This window comes from Mesoplodon bidens, assembly GCF_964165515.1.
Source record: "Mesoplodon bidens genome assembly, chromosome: 10".
NCBI lineage: Eukaryota > Metazoa > Chordata > Mammalia > Artiodactyla > Ziphiidae > Mesoplodon > Mesoplodon bidens.
Genome location: NC_138172.1, coordinates 65,457,872 through 65,472,395, shown reverse-complemented (window position 1 = coordinate 65,472,395; position 14,524 = coordinate 65,457,872). Strand labels below are relative to the sequence as shown.

At 43.8% G+C, this 14,524-nt stretch overlaps 1 protein-coding gene across 1 annotated transcript in view; it reads right to left on the bottom strand.

Annotated features, from left to right (window-relative positions):
* Window positions 1-3,741: 3,741 nt before the first annotated feature.
* Window positions 3,742-14,524, bottom strand: part of GCLC (glutamate-cysteine ligase catalytic subunit) — a 39,763-nt gene continuing 28,980 nt past the window's right edge. Inside the window, exons 8-16 of the mRNA XM_081246401.1 lie at window positions 14,173-14,289; window positions 12,963-13,101; window positions 12,430-12,542; window positions 11,858-11,950; window positions 11,456-11,560; window positions 6,788-6,869; window positions 6,608-6,711; window positions 6,397-6,517; window positions 3,742-5,338 (exon numbers count right to left, since the gene is read on the bottom strand). Coding sequence (XP_081102527.1) covers window positions 5,127-5,338; window positions 6,397-6,517; window positions 6,608-6,711; window positions 6,788-6,869; window positions 11,456-11,560; window positions 11,858-11,950; window positions 12,430-12,542; window positions 12,963-13,101; window positions 14,173-14,289 — 1,086 coding nt within the window. The 3' untranslated portion in view covers window positions 3,742-5,126. The remainder of the gene's footprint in view (window positions 5,339-6,396; window positions 6,518-6,607; window positions 6,712-6,787; window positions 6,870-11,455; window positions 11,561-11,857; window positions 11,951-12,429; window positions 12,543-12,962; window positions 13,102-14,172; window positions 14,290-14,524) is intronic.

Below are 14,524 nucleotides of genomic sequence, written 5' to 3'. Positions count from 1 at the left end.
CTGGTTTTGTGGTGCTGAATTCTCTTAGCTTTTGCTTGTCTGTAAAGCTTTTGATTTCCCCATCAAATCTGAATGAGATCCTTGCCAGGTAGAGTAATCTTGGTTGTAGGTTCTTCCCTTTCATCACTTAAATATATCGTGCCACTCCCTTCTGGCTTGTAGAGTTTCTGCTGAGAAATCAGCTGTTAACTTTATGGGAGTTCCCTTGTATGTTATTTGTTGTTTTTCCCTTGATGCTTTCAATAATTTTGCTTTGTCTTTAACTTCTGCCAATTTGATTACTATCTGTCTCGGCATGTTTCTCCTTGGGTTTATCCTGCCTGGGACTCTCTGCACTTCCTGGACTTGGGTGGCTATTTCCTTTCCCATGTTAGGGAAGTTTTCAACTATAATCTCTTCAAATATTTTCTCGGGTCCTTTCTGTCTCTCTTCTCCTTCTGGGACCCCTGTAGTATGAATGTTGTTGTGTTTAATGTTGTCCCAGAGGTCTCTTAGGCTGTCTTCATTTCTTTGCATTCTTTTTTCTTTATTCTGTTCCATAGCTGTGAATTCCACCATTCTGTCTTCCAGGTCACTTCTCCATTCTTCTGCGTCAGTTATTCTGCTATTGATTCCTTCTAGTGTAGTTTTCATTTCAGTTATTGTATTGTTCATCACTGTTTGTTTGTTCCTTAACTCTTCTAGGGGTTTATTCTTTAATTCTTCTAGGTCTTTGTTAAACATTTCTTGCATCTTCTCGATCTTTGCCTCCATTCTTTTTCAGAGGTTCTGGATCATCTTCACTATCATTATTCTGAATTCTTTTTCTGGAAGGTTGCCTATCTCCACTTCAGTTAATTGTTTTTCTGGGTTTTTTTTTATCTTGTTCCTTCATCTGGTACAAAGTCCTCTGCCTTTTCATCTTGTCTGTCTTTGTGTGAATGTGGTTTTTGTTCCACAGGCTGCAGGATTGTAGTTCTTCTTGCTTCTGCTGTCTGCCCTCTGGTGGATAAGGCTATCTAAGAGGCTTGTGCAAGCTTCCTGATGGGAGGGACTGGTGGTGAGTAGAGCCGGTTGTTGCTCTGGTGGGCAGAGACCAGTAAAACTTTAATCTGCTTGTCTGCTGATGGGTGGGGCTGGGTTCCCTCCCTGTTGGTTGTTTGGCCTGAGTTGACCCAGCACTGGAGCCTACCCGGCTCTTTGGTGGGGCTAATGGTGGATGTAGCCCACCCACCAGCCACTCCATGACCCCGGCTTCCTCTTCCTCTGGATTCCGGGAGCAAGGGGGTGGCTGGTGGGGGCGGGGTGGGGGGAGGGCATCATGGGACTTTTTTTTAAAGGATGAGGCTGCAGATGGTCAGGCCAAATGCCTTGGGTCCTAAGAGGAAGGTACTGATGAGGATGGGGTGCCCAGGGCATCTTTCAGGGTAGCATTGGAGTAAATAAAATGGGAAGCCCATGGAAAATGTCTCTGCCCATTTTTTAATGGGATTTTTTTTCACTATTGAGTTGTATGAATTTCTATATATATTTTGGATATTAACCCCTTTATCAGATACATGATTTGCAAATATTGCCTCCCATTCGGTAGGTTGTTTTTTCATTTTTTGAAGGCTGTGAAGGAATTTTTTTAGTTTGATGTAGTCCTACTTGTTTATTTTTACTTTTGTTGCTTTTGGTGTCAGATTCAGAAAATCATCATCGAGACCTATGTTAAGAAGCTTAACACCTATGTTGTCTTCTAGGAGTCTATGGTTTCAGGTCTTACATTCAAGTCTTTAACCCATTTTGAGTTAATTTTTGTGTATGATGTGAATATTGATAGTAATCTAATTTCGTTCTTTTGCATGTGGTTGTCGTTTTGGTTGTCGTTTTCCCAACACCATTTATTGAAGAGACTGTCCTTTCCCCACTGTATATTGGCTCTTTTGTTGTAAATTAATTGACCAAATATATGTGAGTTTATTTCTGGGCTCTCTATTCTGTTCCACTGATCTGTTTTTCCAAATTCCATACGGATTTGATTACCACAGCTTTTTAATATGGTTTGAAATCAAAGCTGGAGGAACCATTACTCTTAATGCATCTTCCATACTTAACTTTATAATCTTTCATTTCATAAAATGTTAAGAATGAAAGGGGCTTTAGGGACTACCCAGCTAATTTCAGCCTCCACTTACCAAGAAAATGCAAATAGTCGGAGGAGTGTATCTTTCCCAGCCAAGGTCACCCACCAAGGCCTCCCCACGTCCAGTCCAGACCTCATGAGTTCTCTTCCAATTTACACTCTCCTAAATATCACTTGGCATGTATGTTCCGAAGTTTTTACAGGGAATGTTAAATATTTATACAAAAGCATAATGGAGAGGAGAGAGCAGCTGGTAGATCTCAGTGGCTTATCTTCAGGGAAAGCCAGGGGGAGCCTTAACCTAAATGGAAAGTTCATTAGCAGCAGCCCCAAGAACCTTGCAGTGAAGCAGCCTATGTACAGTTCTAAAAAGGGCCCCTTCCCCGCCGAGAGTCTTGATGCCCAGGCATCCCAGGCACACATCGCACATCCCTTCCCCCATGTCAGACACCACCAGCTGCTTGAAGGATACTGTCACATTTCTTCTGCAAGATCCCCAAGAAACCTCCTGAGACATGGCCTCTCACCACATCCTGGGCTTCCACACTTTCCACTCTTAGCTAACTTTTGTGTAGGTGGTTTAGAAGGTGGCGGCCAAGGCCAGCTCTCTCCACTGAGGGACAGAAGGCTCACATACAGCCTCAGGGAGGAGCCGGTGGCAGAGGCAGAGGCAGCCTGGGACCAGGAGGAAACCTCTTGTTAATCCAGAAGACTGGATGGGTTAAGTTAGGGCCAGTTGTGTTCTAAGTGAGGGTCCGGGCTCAGCCACAGCTATTTCCACCAAAGAAAAGGCCCTCTTTGCTTCTTATCTTAGTGTTCATCATTCTGTTCCGAAAGCCCTGAACCCTCAGCTGAGTTCAGACAGGAAAGCTTATGAAAGGTGGTACTTTCTGTCTTGGATATAGATAGGGTGCCGTTATTTGGTATTCAGATACACACATTCGAATGGAAGACCAGTGTCATTTGAGACTTAGAATTGATTTGTGTCTGAGATACACAAGTGATCTAAGTCCTTGTTACTTGACGTGGCCCACACACCAGCAGCGTCAGCATTACCTGGGGGCCTCTTAGAAATGCAGGAATGTGGGCCCCCATGCCAGGCCCACAGAGCCAGAGGTGCACTTCAGTAAGAGATATGTATGCAGATTAGTTTGACAATGACCCTGCCCTAGGATCGTTCAGATAAAAGTAGACAAGCAGAAGAAGCTGAGAAAAGTGGGTGGACAAGATGAACTAGGGGTTGGGGGGAGGAGAGGGATGTGAGTCCAAAGACATGGGTTGGAAATGGTTCTCTGCCGGGCCTGCTGAGCCAGTCTAAGCGGGACAGCACCCCAGTGCGCACACAGCCCGGGTTACCTGTAACTCACCATGTGACCACTGACTTGGCACAGCGACAGTTTGGAGTAAAAGAAAAATTCACTTCCAGTGGTCATTTCTCCTCTCCCCACAGGGGTTGACAGCTACTAGGGAGGTGAGGCATCTGTTTTCATCACTATGCATCTTTCTAGAAAGAGCTGAGGATCATGACGAAGAAATCATTTCCTGGCCTATCTGGGCTAATTAAAAAAAACGAACCCTCACCACCATCCGTTTAGTTGTGGAACTCACACATTCAAGAGTTTTCACAGTGCCAATTCCATTCTTTTATTTCCTCATACCACAAACACTTTACTGCCTTTTTACAAACTGAATTTACACGAGCAAATTGCAAAGGAAAAACAGGCGTTCTTTAATCCTCCAAAAGGCATGTATGAAATATAGCACAAACCCTAGTATCTATACATAAACAGGTTTAGCTGAAGCTTTATGGCAATTTCTTAAAAGAAGCATGACAGTTTAGATATTTATGCCCGTAAAGTTTGCATAATCTACTATACATAGGTTTTTCAGAAGCAGTTCTAAGACTTTTAACTAATTGGGGAAAAAAACACTTCAACAAAAAGCTCTAACAATTCTGTGAAACTTAAATTATTTACAATTAAACATTTAGGGTCCTGATTCACAAAACTTAGTGCATATCATGATTTATTTATGAGTTTCACAGAGAAGGTAAGTAGTATGTAGAATAATCCCCAGGTAAAATCTACAATGAATGGCTTTTAGAAGAATGTCAGTAATATGCTTACTGGAAACTAGAGAAAAAGTAACAAAACAAAAACTTCAGCAGCTGCATTTGATTTGAAAATTTAAGTAGACAGCAGCAATCAGAATAAACAAGTGGCCACAACAGAAGAGCGGGTGGCATTTTTGACACTACTCTTGGTATGTACAAGAAGAAAAACGATTCTCCCCCTTTTTTCCATAAAAAAAATCACCCCCAATAATCACTACACGTGAACTCAGAGTCTTTCTCCAGAGCTGTCTCCAAACTTGATGCCAAACTGAGCGAACACAGACAGAAAGTACTGTCAGTTCAGTGGGTTCTGTTTAGTGGGAAAAGCTTGGGCCAGGGTTACCGAGGGGTTAGCTACTCGAGTTACAAAAGAAGCATCATAGATAAGGCGCCGGAAATCTAAGCTTCCCCTCAAAGCACTCTGGTGGATTCAACAGTGATTTCATGTATATGCCAAAGGAGATGACTCAGAGAAAATTAGCAGGACAAACTGTTTTCAAGGTGAAGTGATAGATTTCAGTGAATCAGGTCCAGGTAAAGTCTTTAAAAAAGCCCCCAGATTTACAGTAGACATTTTAAACTCTGGAATGCAGATATAGTAATCAGTAAGTTACACTTACAAAACCGTTTCCACAGTAGTTGCTCCAGAGTCAGAACTGAAAAATGTACAAGCCAGCTCACAAATGACTTTAGATACAGTGTTATTAAAATACATTGTTAGTCATAAAAATACTTTACTATGTACATGTGCACTGTATAAACTCTAGATTTGCCTAAACCCACCTCTGCCGAGCAGCCCAGGAAACAGGGCAGTGCTATTATCTGGTCCTCACACCACGCACACGGGCTGATCCTGCGGTCAGTCCTTCACTAACACAGTGAAGCATTCCTCCTTCTGCAGGACGTCTAGTTGGAAGAGTCAGTTTTACTTCCACTGTACTTTACTTTCCTAAATGCTGGTCCAAGTAACTCTGGGCATTCACACAATTCATTTGCGATTTGGTTACACTTTAAAAGAAGGCCATAGTTCATCTCGTCAGTTATTACACTGTCTTGCTTGTAGTCTGGGTGGTTTGCGATGAACTCCCTCATCCATCTGGCGACTGTCATTAATTCTCCTGAAAAAAAAAATTTTTTTTTTTAACAACTTAATGGAAGTGTTTTTTTTTGTTTGGTTGGTTTTTTTCTTTCGTAAGTTGACATTTGTTGGCCCACATAATACAATCCTGAAGAAGAATCAGTGTGGCCTTCTGGTGTAGCCACATGGCAGGGGCCAGGAACGAGCTGTATTACGTGGCTGTAATGTTTGAAGAGTTCCTCCCAGGGAAGGGTTTCGTGTTGCAGGCAGGCAGCGAGAACACACACATCCCACTGCTATGGGACCTGTTAGATGCCACCCGCATGGTGATGCTGCCGGCTCTAAGACACGGGAGCCAACGTGTGTGGACTAGAGCCCGAGTTCTCCCATCTGGCCAAGTCCTGCCTGTGCCGGTGTCACGAGACTGCCCCGGGACAGGAGGGCCCCCGAGTTCCCCAGAGCCATCCGATCAAAGAGGTGGAGAGAATAATGAAAAGTAGATGCATGAAGACAGAAACTGGCAGATACAGCATTTGGGGGCGGGGTATATCCTTTGTGGATCTGGAAATTTTACAGAAGCCTTGAGCAAAATACAGATGCCACTGCTACTGTCCTCTTAGTCATGGCTGACAGCTCCCTGGCCACCATGATCTCAAAGCTGAGAAAGTGGGGTTCCAGGGTGCCCCTGTAGGGAGGCAGGCTGGAGGGCCACCGTCCTAGCTGTGCTATTAGTTAACCTGAGGACTGGCTTAGACTCACTGTGCAAAGAGCCCAGGGTGCCTCACGACACACACAGTTGGGCATAAATGTCGAACGGGCAATCCAGATACTGTATTTCATTGCCTAAGAGGCCATCGGCTTAAAGATGCAGCATTATTGTACGAACCAGTAAGAAAAAAAGCACTGCTAATTAAACTGTGACTGTCAAAGACTACAAGGTGCATCCAACCGCTGAGATGGTACAATGTGGAAAAGTGCATTGATTTAGGATACCGTGTACTTTAATAAAAGATTGCTTTAAAAACTGAATATTGTAAGGTTGTGAGGTTCTGCCTACGTTAAGAGATTTTTAAAAAAGCAAAGCACAGAATGCCATACCGGATGCTCTCTTCTTAATCAGCTTCAGGTAGTTCAGAATACTGCATCTGGTGTCCACATCCACCTCCATGTTTTCCAGGTAAGAGTTCAGGATGGGGATCAGCCCGGGGAACACACCTTCCTGCAAGAAGCGGGGTGCGCTGTCTGCCGACTCCCCGGGGGCAGGGGGTGGGGTGGGGGAGGGGCGAGGTAGCTGGGGCGTGGGCCCTACCTTGCCGTTGATGATGGTGTCGATGGTCATGAGCGCGTACTCCTCGGCTGCTGGCTCGGTGCTGCCCGTGGTCTTGCCGCGGCCGTCCACCATGGCGTTGCCACCTGCCAGAGGGGCGCAGAGGGTGTTAGCGGTCCGTGTGGCCTACAGGGACCCCAAAAATGCAAGAGAAGGCAGTACCTTTGCAAATATCTTTTCTGAAATAAAACAATCCCTGCAGGACGGCATCTCGCTTCTGTGCTACTTTCATGTTCTCATCAACCTGAAGGAGGAAAACCATCGCAGCCAAGTCAGAACATTGCCGAAGTCAGGGCACTCCCGCTCTGGCGCATTTGGGGGCTGTGGTGCCTCGCTCACCTCGCGGTCTGGACCCATCTGGGAAGAAGCCTCCCACAGCCAGCGCTTGCTGGCGGCCAGATAAGACTTTGCGCTGTCAGGTGGGGCTGTGTCCCTCAACCCCAGACTGCTGGGATGTGCTTTTTTTTTTTTTTTGCGGTAGGCGGGCCTCTCACTGTTGTGGCCTCTCCCCATGCAGAGCACAGGCTCCGGACGCGCAGGCTCAGCAGCCATGGCTCACGGGCCCAGCCGCTCTGCGGCATGTGGGATCTTCCCAGACCGGGGCACGAACCCGTGTCCCCTGCATCGGCAGGCGGACTCTCAACCACTGCGCCACCAGGGAAGCCCATGGGATGTGCTTTTTAATAACAACGGGGCAATTCTAAGAGAAGCTTACCTTAAAAATAAATGCAAAACTTAACACTCATGTAGGCCGCCCACATCTCGAGGTCCCTTGAGACACCCTGGGATGAATCTATGGCATTGGGAGGTCAGAGGGCTGGTCTCTCCTCACACCCCAGACTCACTCTCCTGCCTCTCCTGCCACCTGGAGTTGAGGGCTGTGCCCTCCCCAACCCTGGGGTTTTGCTGCCTCATAGGCGGGCTGTGGGATCTGGAATAAGGTGGCCCCTCCCAGGGCAGGCCACTGATGCTGCCTGCACACCTGCGGCTCTGCCGTGCCCACTCCCTCAGGAGACCCCAACCCCTATTTGTGAATTCTCCATTTCTCCAATGACTTTTTAAGACCCTCAAAGTAGAGCTTTTAAAACTTTTTAGTAGTAGTCCCTTATTTCTATAATGAAATCTTAGGGGACTCTCCATATACAAAACAGACACAAGTCAGAGGTCATGTTGAAGAGGGATGGTCAGCACAGAGTCTTTGATTACTTAGCTTTGCCCCCTCACACTGATTAATTCCTATCATTATTTTTTTTGTTTTAAGGCACATATGACCTTCGGATTAATCTAGATACAGGAACATACTCAAGCAATCTAAAATGCTATCATGGCTAGGAACATCTAGCTTCATTTCTAATAACGTTTGTATTTTTCTTAGTCTTGACAAAAATTCACAAAGATCATCAGTTTTAATTTCTGCTTTTATGAATTCCTTTTAAAAAGCTGTAATTTTACTACAGCTCTTTAGATTCTTATTTAATTACTTAGGTTTATTTTTAATATTTCTGTTTATAGTAGTTAAGGCTGTGATTTTCCCTTAGAAATTATCTTTGCCGTCATCATTTTCCTAAACCATCTATAATTCTAGTTTTTTTAAAAATTTTATTGAAGTATAGTTGATTTACAATATTGTGTTAATTTGTGCTGTACAGCAAAGTGACTTACTTATACACATTTGTATTCTTTTCCATTCTAGTTTATCGCAGGATACTAAATATAGTTCCCTGTGCTATACAGTAGGACCTTGTTGTTTACCCATTCTATATATACTAGTTTGCATCTATAATTCTAGTTTTGACTTAATCTAGAACCTACTAGGAAAACGATTTAAAATTTCCAATAGTTAAATGTTTCCTGAACATTTTCTTGTTCAACTTTGGTGGGAATGTATCCTGTACAGTGTCTGCTTCTGAGAAGTGAAAATTTTCCTTAATTAATTTTTGTTATTCTTCCTCAGGGCATTTAAAAAAGGTGTGCCAAGGTATAAGATTTGTGATCAGGCGACACAACCAAGCTTATTAACTGTGTCATTTAATTCCCCGTGGCCTTTCTCATCCTTTGATTATATGGCCTGTCAGTTACTGAGTAACACGCCAGAAACTCTGCTAAGTGACTTACTCCACGAACCCCACATGGCCTTACGACAGCCCACGTGTCTCTGTTCTATACCTGCAAACTGGGGCAATGAGAGGACAACTAACTTGTCCAGGTGAAAAAGCTAGTAAGTAGTGCAAGTGATTTATGAATTGAGTGCTCACCTGGAAGCTACATCTTACCCACCGTACTACAGTGCCTTTAAATTCTTCTTATGCTGCTGAGAAATGTTTGCTACACTTTATGTTAAAAAAAATGGCTCTAATGTTATCTCGAAAGAGTATATAAAATTGTTTCCTGTATCTCATTTAAGACCTTCTCACATTTTGTCTGTTAAGACTTTGCCCTTCCTGAATTGTTAAAAGGTCATTATGGAGCTCTTCACTGTCAACATCTGTCCTTGTTTTAAGTATATCTTATGCAAACAACATGTACCGTTACATTGTTATTTTATATCACCCGTTTTAGCTTTTGAATAGGAGAATTTAGTCTATTCAAATTTGTTTTCATCTTATTTTACCACTGTATGTTCTTTGGACCATAATGTCTTATCACGCCCATGGCCCCAGACCCACTTTTGTGGCATCAGGAAGCTTTACTTTTTTCCCACCTCTTTAGCTAGGAGATCAGAGGCGACAAATCCTATTTCTATACTATTAGTGGTCTTTCTTACTTTTAGACAAGTAGTTTTGAAATTCTCTCTCCAAATGTCAAGCATTAAGAAGTATCTACCATTCCCCTCCTTCCACTATCCCCTTGCTAGATAAGATTTCTGGCTTACTTTAGCCCTAACTTGATCTTTTTTGTTACAATCACTTGGAATTTAAAGACTAGTTTGGCTGGCATGGTTCTAATTCTTTACCCTTCAGATTCTGTAGACCTCTTGCCATCTCTTCTAGCGTTTAATGTTGTAGATGAGAAATGATATCAATTGATTTTCTTCTCCCTCTTGGCAGGAAGTTTAGGTATCTTAATTTCCTCTCCTGTCTGGACAACTGATCTGCTCTTTGAGATTCAGAAATTCCTAGACTTGGGTTCTTCTTTAAATAATTCTGTCTCACCCTCAGTGGACTCTCACTCAGGGGAAATTCTATTTATTTTCTTTATTGTATCTCACATCTCTTTTGTATAGAGTGTTCTCTTCTTCTAAATTTTGATACAAACCCTGAACTTTCCAGAGAAATCCTCTCTTCCTTTTCCCCATAATCTCTGTTTCTTTGCCATCCTGCTGGGATGAATCTCATTTTGGTTCCCCTAAATAACAGACTTTGATCTTCAACCACACCTGCTTACTGGTAAGCATACTGAGTGTGGCTACCATGTCCCTTGTTTCTGAGAACTCTTACTTTCCAAATGTTCTTTGGTCCACAGGGCTTGTTTATTTAAGATGTGACCTTTCTCTAGAATTTCTTCGAGGGCACTAATGAGAATTTATTTAAAAATTCTTTCCAGTTTCTAAATTAACTGTGTTTTGGGACTTCCCTGGCGGTCCAGGGGTTAAGACTCTGGACTTCCACTGCAGGGGGTGCGGGTTTGATCCCTGGTCAGGCAACTAAGATCCCACATGCTACATGGCCAAAAAAAAAAAAAAAAATTAACTATATTTCACTGAGGATAATATACTCTGCAGGCCCATGGGCTCTTCTCTAAGTTTTCAATTTTATACTGACCCCAGAACAATGTGGGTCCACCTCTATGAGGATTTTTCCAGCAGTAGATACTACAGTATTCCACGATCTGCTGATGGTTGAATTCTCGGATACGGAGGAACTGACTATAAGTTACACTCATGTCAAGTGTATTTCATAAGCAAAGGCTTGGACTGGCAGCTCACATGAACCCCCCTTACGTGCATTCATCTCCCCAGTGGCTGTACCACATTCAGGGTGTGTGTGTGTGTGTGTGTGTGTGTGTGTGTGTGTGGTGGAGGGAGGTGCAGGCTGGAGAAGACCCTCGAGGAGGGAGGAGCAGGGGAGGCGCAGATGCTGGGCTATGCAGCTTTATTCATGGGACAGGGCAGCTCTGCTTCTCTTCCCTCCAGCCCTGAGCCCCGGCAGACCCTCACTCCGCCCGGCAGCCTTTCCCAGCCACTCTCTGTGCCAAGAGACCCACTGGCCAGGAACCAAAGGTTTCTATACTCACTTGGCTACTGCCCCACGGCCCCAGCCTTGCTGCCTCACAGCCTGGAACTGTTCCAAGGCAATGCCGGGAAACTGCTTCCAGAAAGCTCCTTCTTGTTTTTTGTTGGGCTGAGGCTGATTCAGATTTGTTTTTCTAGTAGTGCAGCGCCAACTATGTTCTCCAGAAACCTCTCCAGTTTGGTTCCATTCCCTGCACTACCGAAGTTACGCGTCCCTCCGTCCTGAGTCTAATATCGTGGTCGGCCTGGGACTGGACAGGATGAAACCCATTTGTGGGAATCCCTCCTGCCATCATCTTGAGTCAAAAGCCTCTAGAAACTAGAGATTGTTCAAATGCAACCCTAAATGTCTTCCAGATGGGCTGAGTTAAGGAGCTACTATTAACATTTTTTTCCAGGAGTCTCCACCAAAACGGTACCAAAATCTATAGCATAAACTTAGGTTTAAAAAGAAAAAAAAAATAGGGTGGAAGGAGAGCATTTTATTCTAAGGGAGGAACAATCCTAAGTGAGGTCAGAGTTGAAGTAATTATTATACATAAATGAGCAATGGATGATAACCTACAGACACCCAGCCCTACACTGAAACTCGTCCTTACCTTTGACAGCGGGATGAGAAAGTCCAGTTTGTAGGAAAGGATCACCCTGGTGAGCAGCACCACGAACACCACGTACGCGGAGTTCTCGAAGTCTGTCAACTGAACCTGGACACGGGGCCCGAGACATTAGGGGCCCACCGTGCAAAAAGCTCCTCCCTGAGAGGCCCCTGAGGGTCATGTCTTTCCCAAGCATCTCCTAACCTCCCACCTGGGTCTGGAAGCCTCTGCCCACAATCTATTCTCAGAAGCAGTCCTCCCGAGCTGCTGCACTTGCGTGTAACACGCACACACGTGATCTGTACTGCCTTCCAAGTAACCTGAGCTTCTGACAAGGGTGTGGGTGGGTGGCAGGTGGCTGGGAATGGGTGCGTCCAAGTCGGTTCCTGCCGATGGGCTGCGTACCTCCATGGGCCGGAATTCCACTCTCCATCCAATGTCGGAGTTTGGAGGAGGAGGCTTAAATCGCATTGTCTGCCAATTTGTGGACTGAATATTCTGTATTCAAAAAGCAGAGAATAAAACCAATTTTCCAGTAAGGTATTAAGATGATTTGATATTTAATACGTGAAGCAGACTGTTTACTGTCCATACTAAATACTCTTCAATTTACAAATACAAAAAGGTACAATTTAAGATTTTCATGGAGTGTGACCTGCTAGGGAGACAAAACAGCAAGTGCTTAATGGAAGTCAGGTGACACAACAGCAGTCCTGAAAGAAGCAGTCGTGTTATTTTTCTATACAGCATATTTGCATTTTTCATCGCTATGAAAACAAGAGAAAATACTGAATGAAAAATTCAGAACTGCAGAGTAAGAATCATAAAATAAGGGTACTTGAACCAATTTAAAATCTTTGCTGCACTGGGTCATGGAGGTCATAGACGGCTTCTACTGTCATCAACTCCTTGCCCCTCCAGACAACGGCCTCCACCCTGGATAGTGAAGTGAAATGCCTTCAAAGCGGAGCAGATACCTCAAAATGGTCGGACTCGTTGGCATCGTCCAGGTGGATTTTCTCTTCAAACAGAGTCAGCGGGTCTCTAATGAAGAGATGAGCCACGTGCTGGGCCAGGAGATGATCGATGCCTGCAGAGAGAGGTCATACCACTCACTTCAGAGCTGTTCTCCATGCCCAGAAAGACGGCAGGACAGCTCGGGAAGTCTGAAGAAAGGGCATCTAGAAGCTTAGGAAATGGCTGGGCTGTGCAGGATTCTCGTGTCTCCCAGGATTTTATCCTATGGAGTATGTTCGCTCCTTACACAACGCCCGTGGGGGCGGAGCTGTGGACTGAGGGACAGACCTCCAAAGTCAGCTCCTTTTGCTAAAAGTCAAGATCTCACAAGTATCTGGAACTTGAAACTTAAGAACAAGCAGCCTCATGAGAAAAGTTAAGAGACTTCACACTAAAAACAGAAGCCAGACCAGGAGTCAGCAAAGGAGTTTAAAAGGGCTTTGAAGAACTACAGGCTTACAATCAAATCTAGACAAGAGGAACAGAGGCTCACCTTCCTGCAACAGCTGTTCATAGATTTCTTTGTCTTTCGTCAGGTCGATGTCATTATATTTCTCACCGCACTCAGATAAGTAACTGTCTATTGAATCGTATCGGGACTTACTGATCCTATAGTGGTTGTACTTCAGTGGCTAAAATTGAAAAAAATACAAATGAATGCCATATAAAATGATGTGGAAACAAACTAACGCCCCAAGTAATTATATTAAAAGCCTATATACTATATATGTAATTACATAAAACTGTCCAACCTGAACACGAGATCCCGAAAAAAAGCTAGTTAATCCTGAAAAGTACTAGAAAAATATTAAAAAAAAAATCTGGAGACAATTTAAGTAGTCTGTTTTCTGATATGACTTAAATATATATATATTTCTTTTTCTTTTTTTAAAAGTGGATCACCTTCATTCTCATTAAGATAGGAAAATGCCAATGTTGAAAGCAAAACTATAAAACTATAATGTAAAACAAAGCTATTAAAATGATTTCTGCTTTAAAGTTTATTTCTACTTTCTACAATTTATGAACAATTACATAAAGACCAGAGCATCAATAGGGCAGCCCAGGTCGAGAACATCAGAATCACCTGTGAGGGCTCCTTTGGTAACATGTATGTCTAGGTCCCAGTTCTGGACATACTTACTCACTGGGCTAGTGTGGGCCTGGGTACTTATTTTTAAAGATCTCTATAGGTGGTTCTGATGCACAGTCTTGGTTGGAGAGATGCAGTTCAACATGCAAACAAGAGGCACAAACCTGCCCTTATTAGGCAAACCTAACCCTCTGTAACAGGCCAAAGAACCTGACAACAGATTATACTTTCCACAGCAGAGAGCACCACAGACAAAGCACTCATGTAGCACCAAAAAGCTTTCTGGTAAAAACAGCCATCAGCACTGACTCCCAAAATACAGAAAAATTGTACTACTAATTTTAGAAGGTAAAACGAATACTGGTTTCAACAAATGATGAAAATTAACTTGAACACCCCCCCCCCCCGCAACCGAATCACATTTCCCACATTCTCACCCCAAACACACATTGTGGAGCCAAAGACAGGTTGACAACCTGTCAGCTTCTTCCCATGTGTGACTAATCCACTCAGGATAAAAATTTAAGGGCGACTTCAAAACTGTGAGTAGTGACAATATCCCCATTTTACCTGCTGGACTTAAAAGACTATTCAGGAAAATCACTCCCACCTCCAGTCCTCTCTCCTCCCGAGTTCTATCATCTACAGATGCAGAAATCACGCCCCAGCGACAATCAATGTCTGACACATAGCCTCGGTAAAAAGGAGACGCAGCGCTCAAAGCCATCTAAAAACAAACAGAAGTCAGCACCTGCAAGTTCAAAGTGTCATTTACATGCTGAAAAAAGCTTCATGCAGTTACCTCTGGTCTGGAAGAATCAGTTTATGCAACCCCTACAGATTGCTACTACATCTACTGCACCTGCCTTCTCATGGTGAAATACACCAGAAGTGACTCCAATCCTTGCCTCTGATTCATTTAAATCATCTTCTCTATACCGTGAGGACAGGCGGGATGGGAG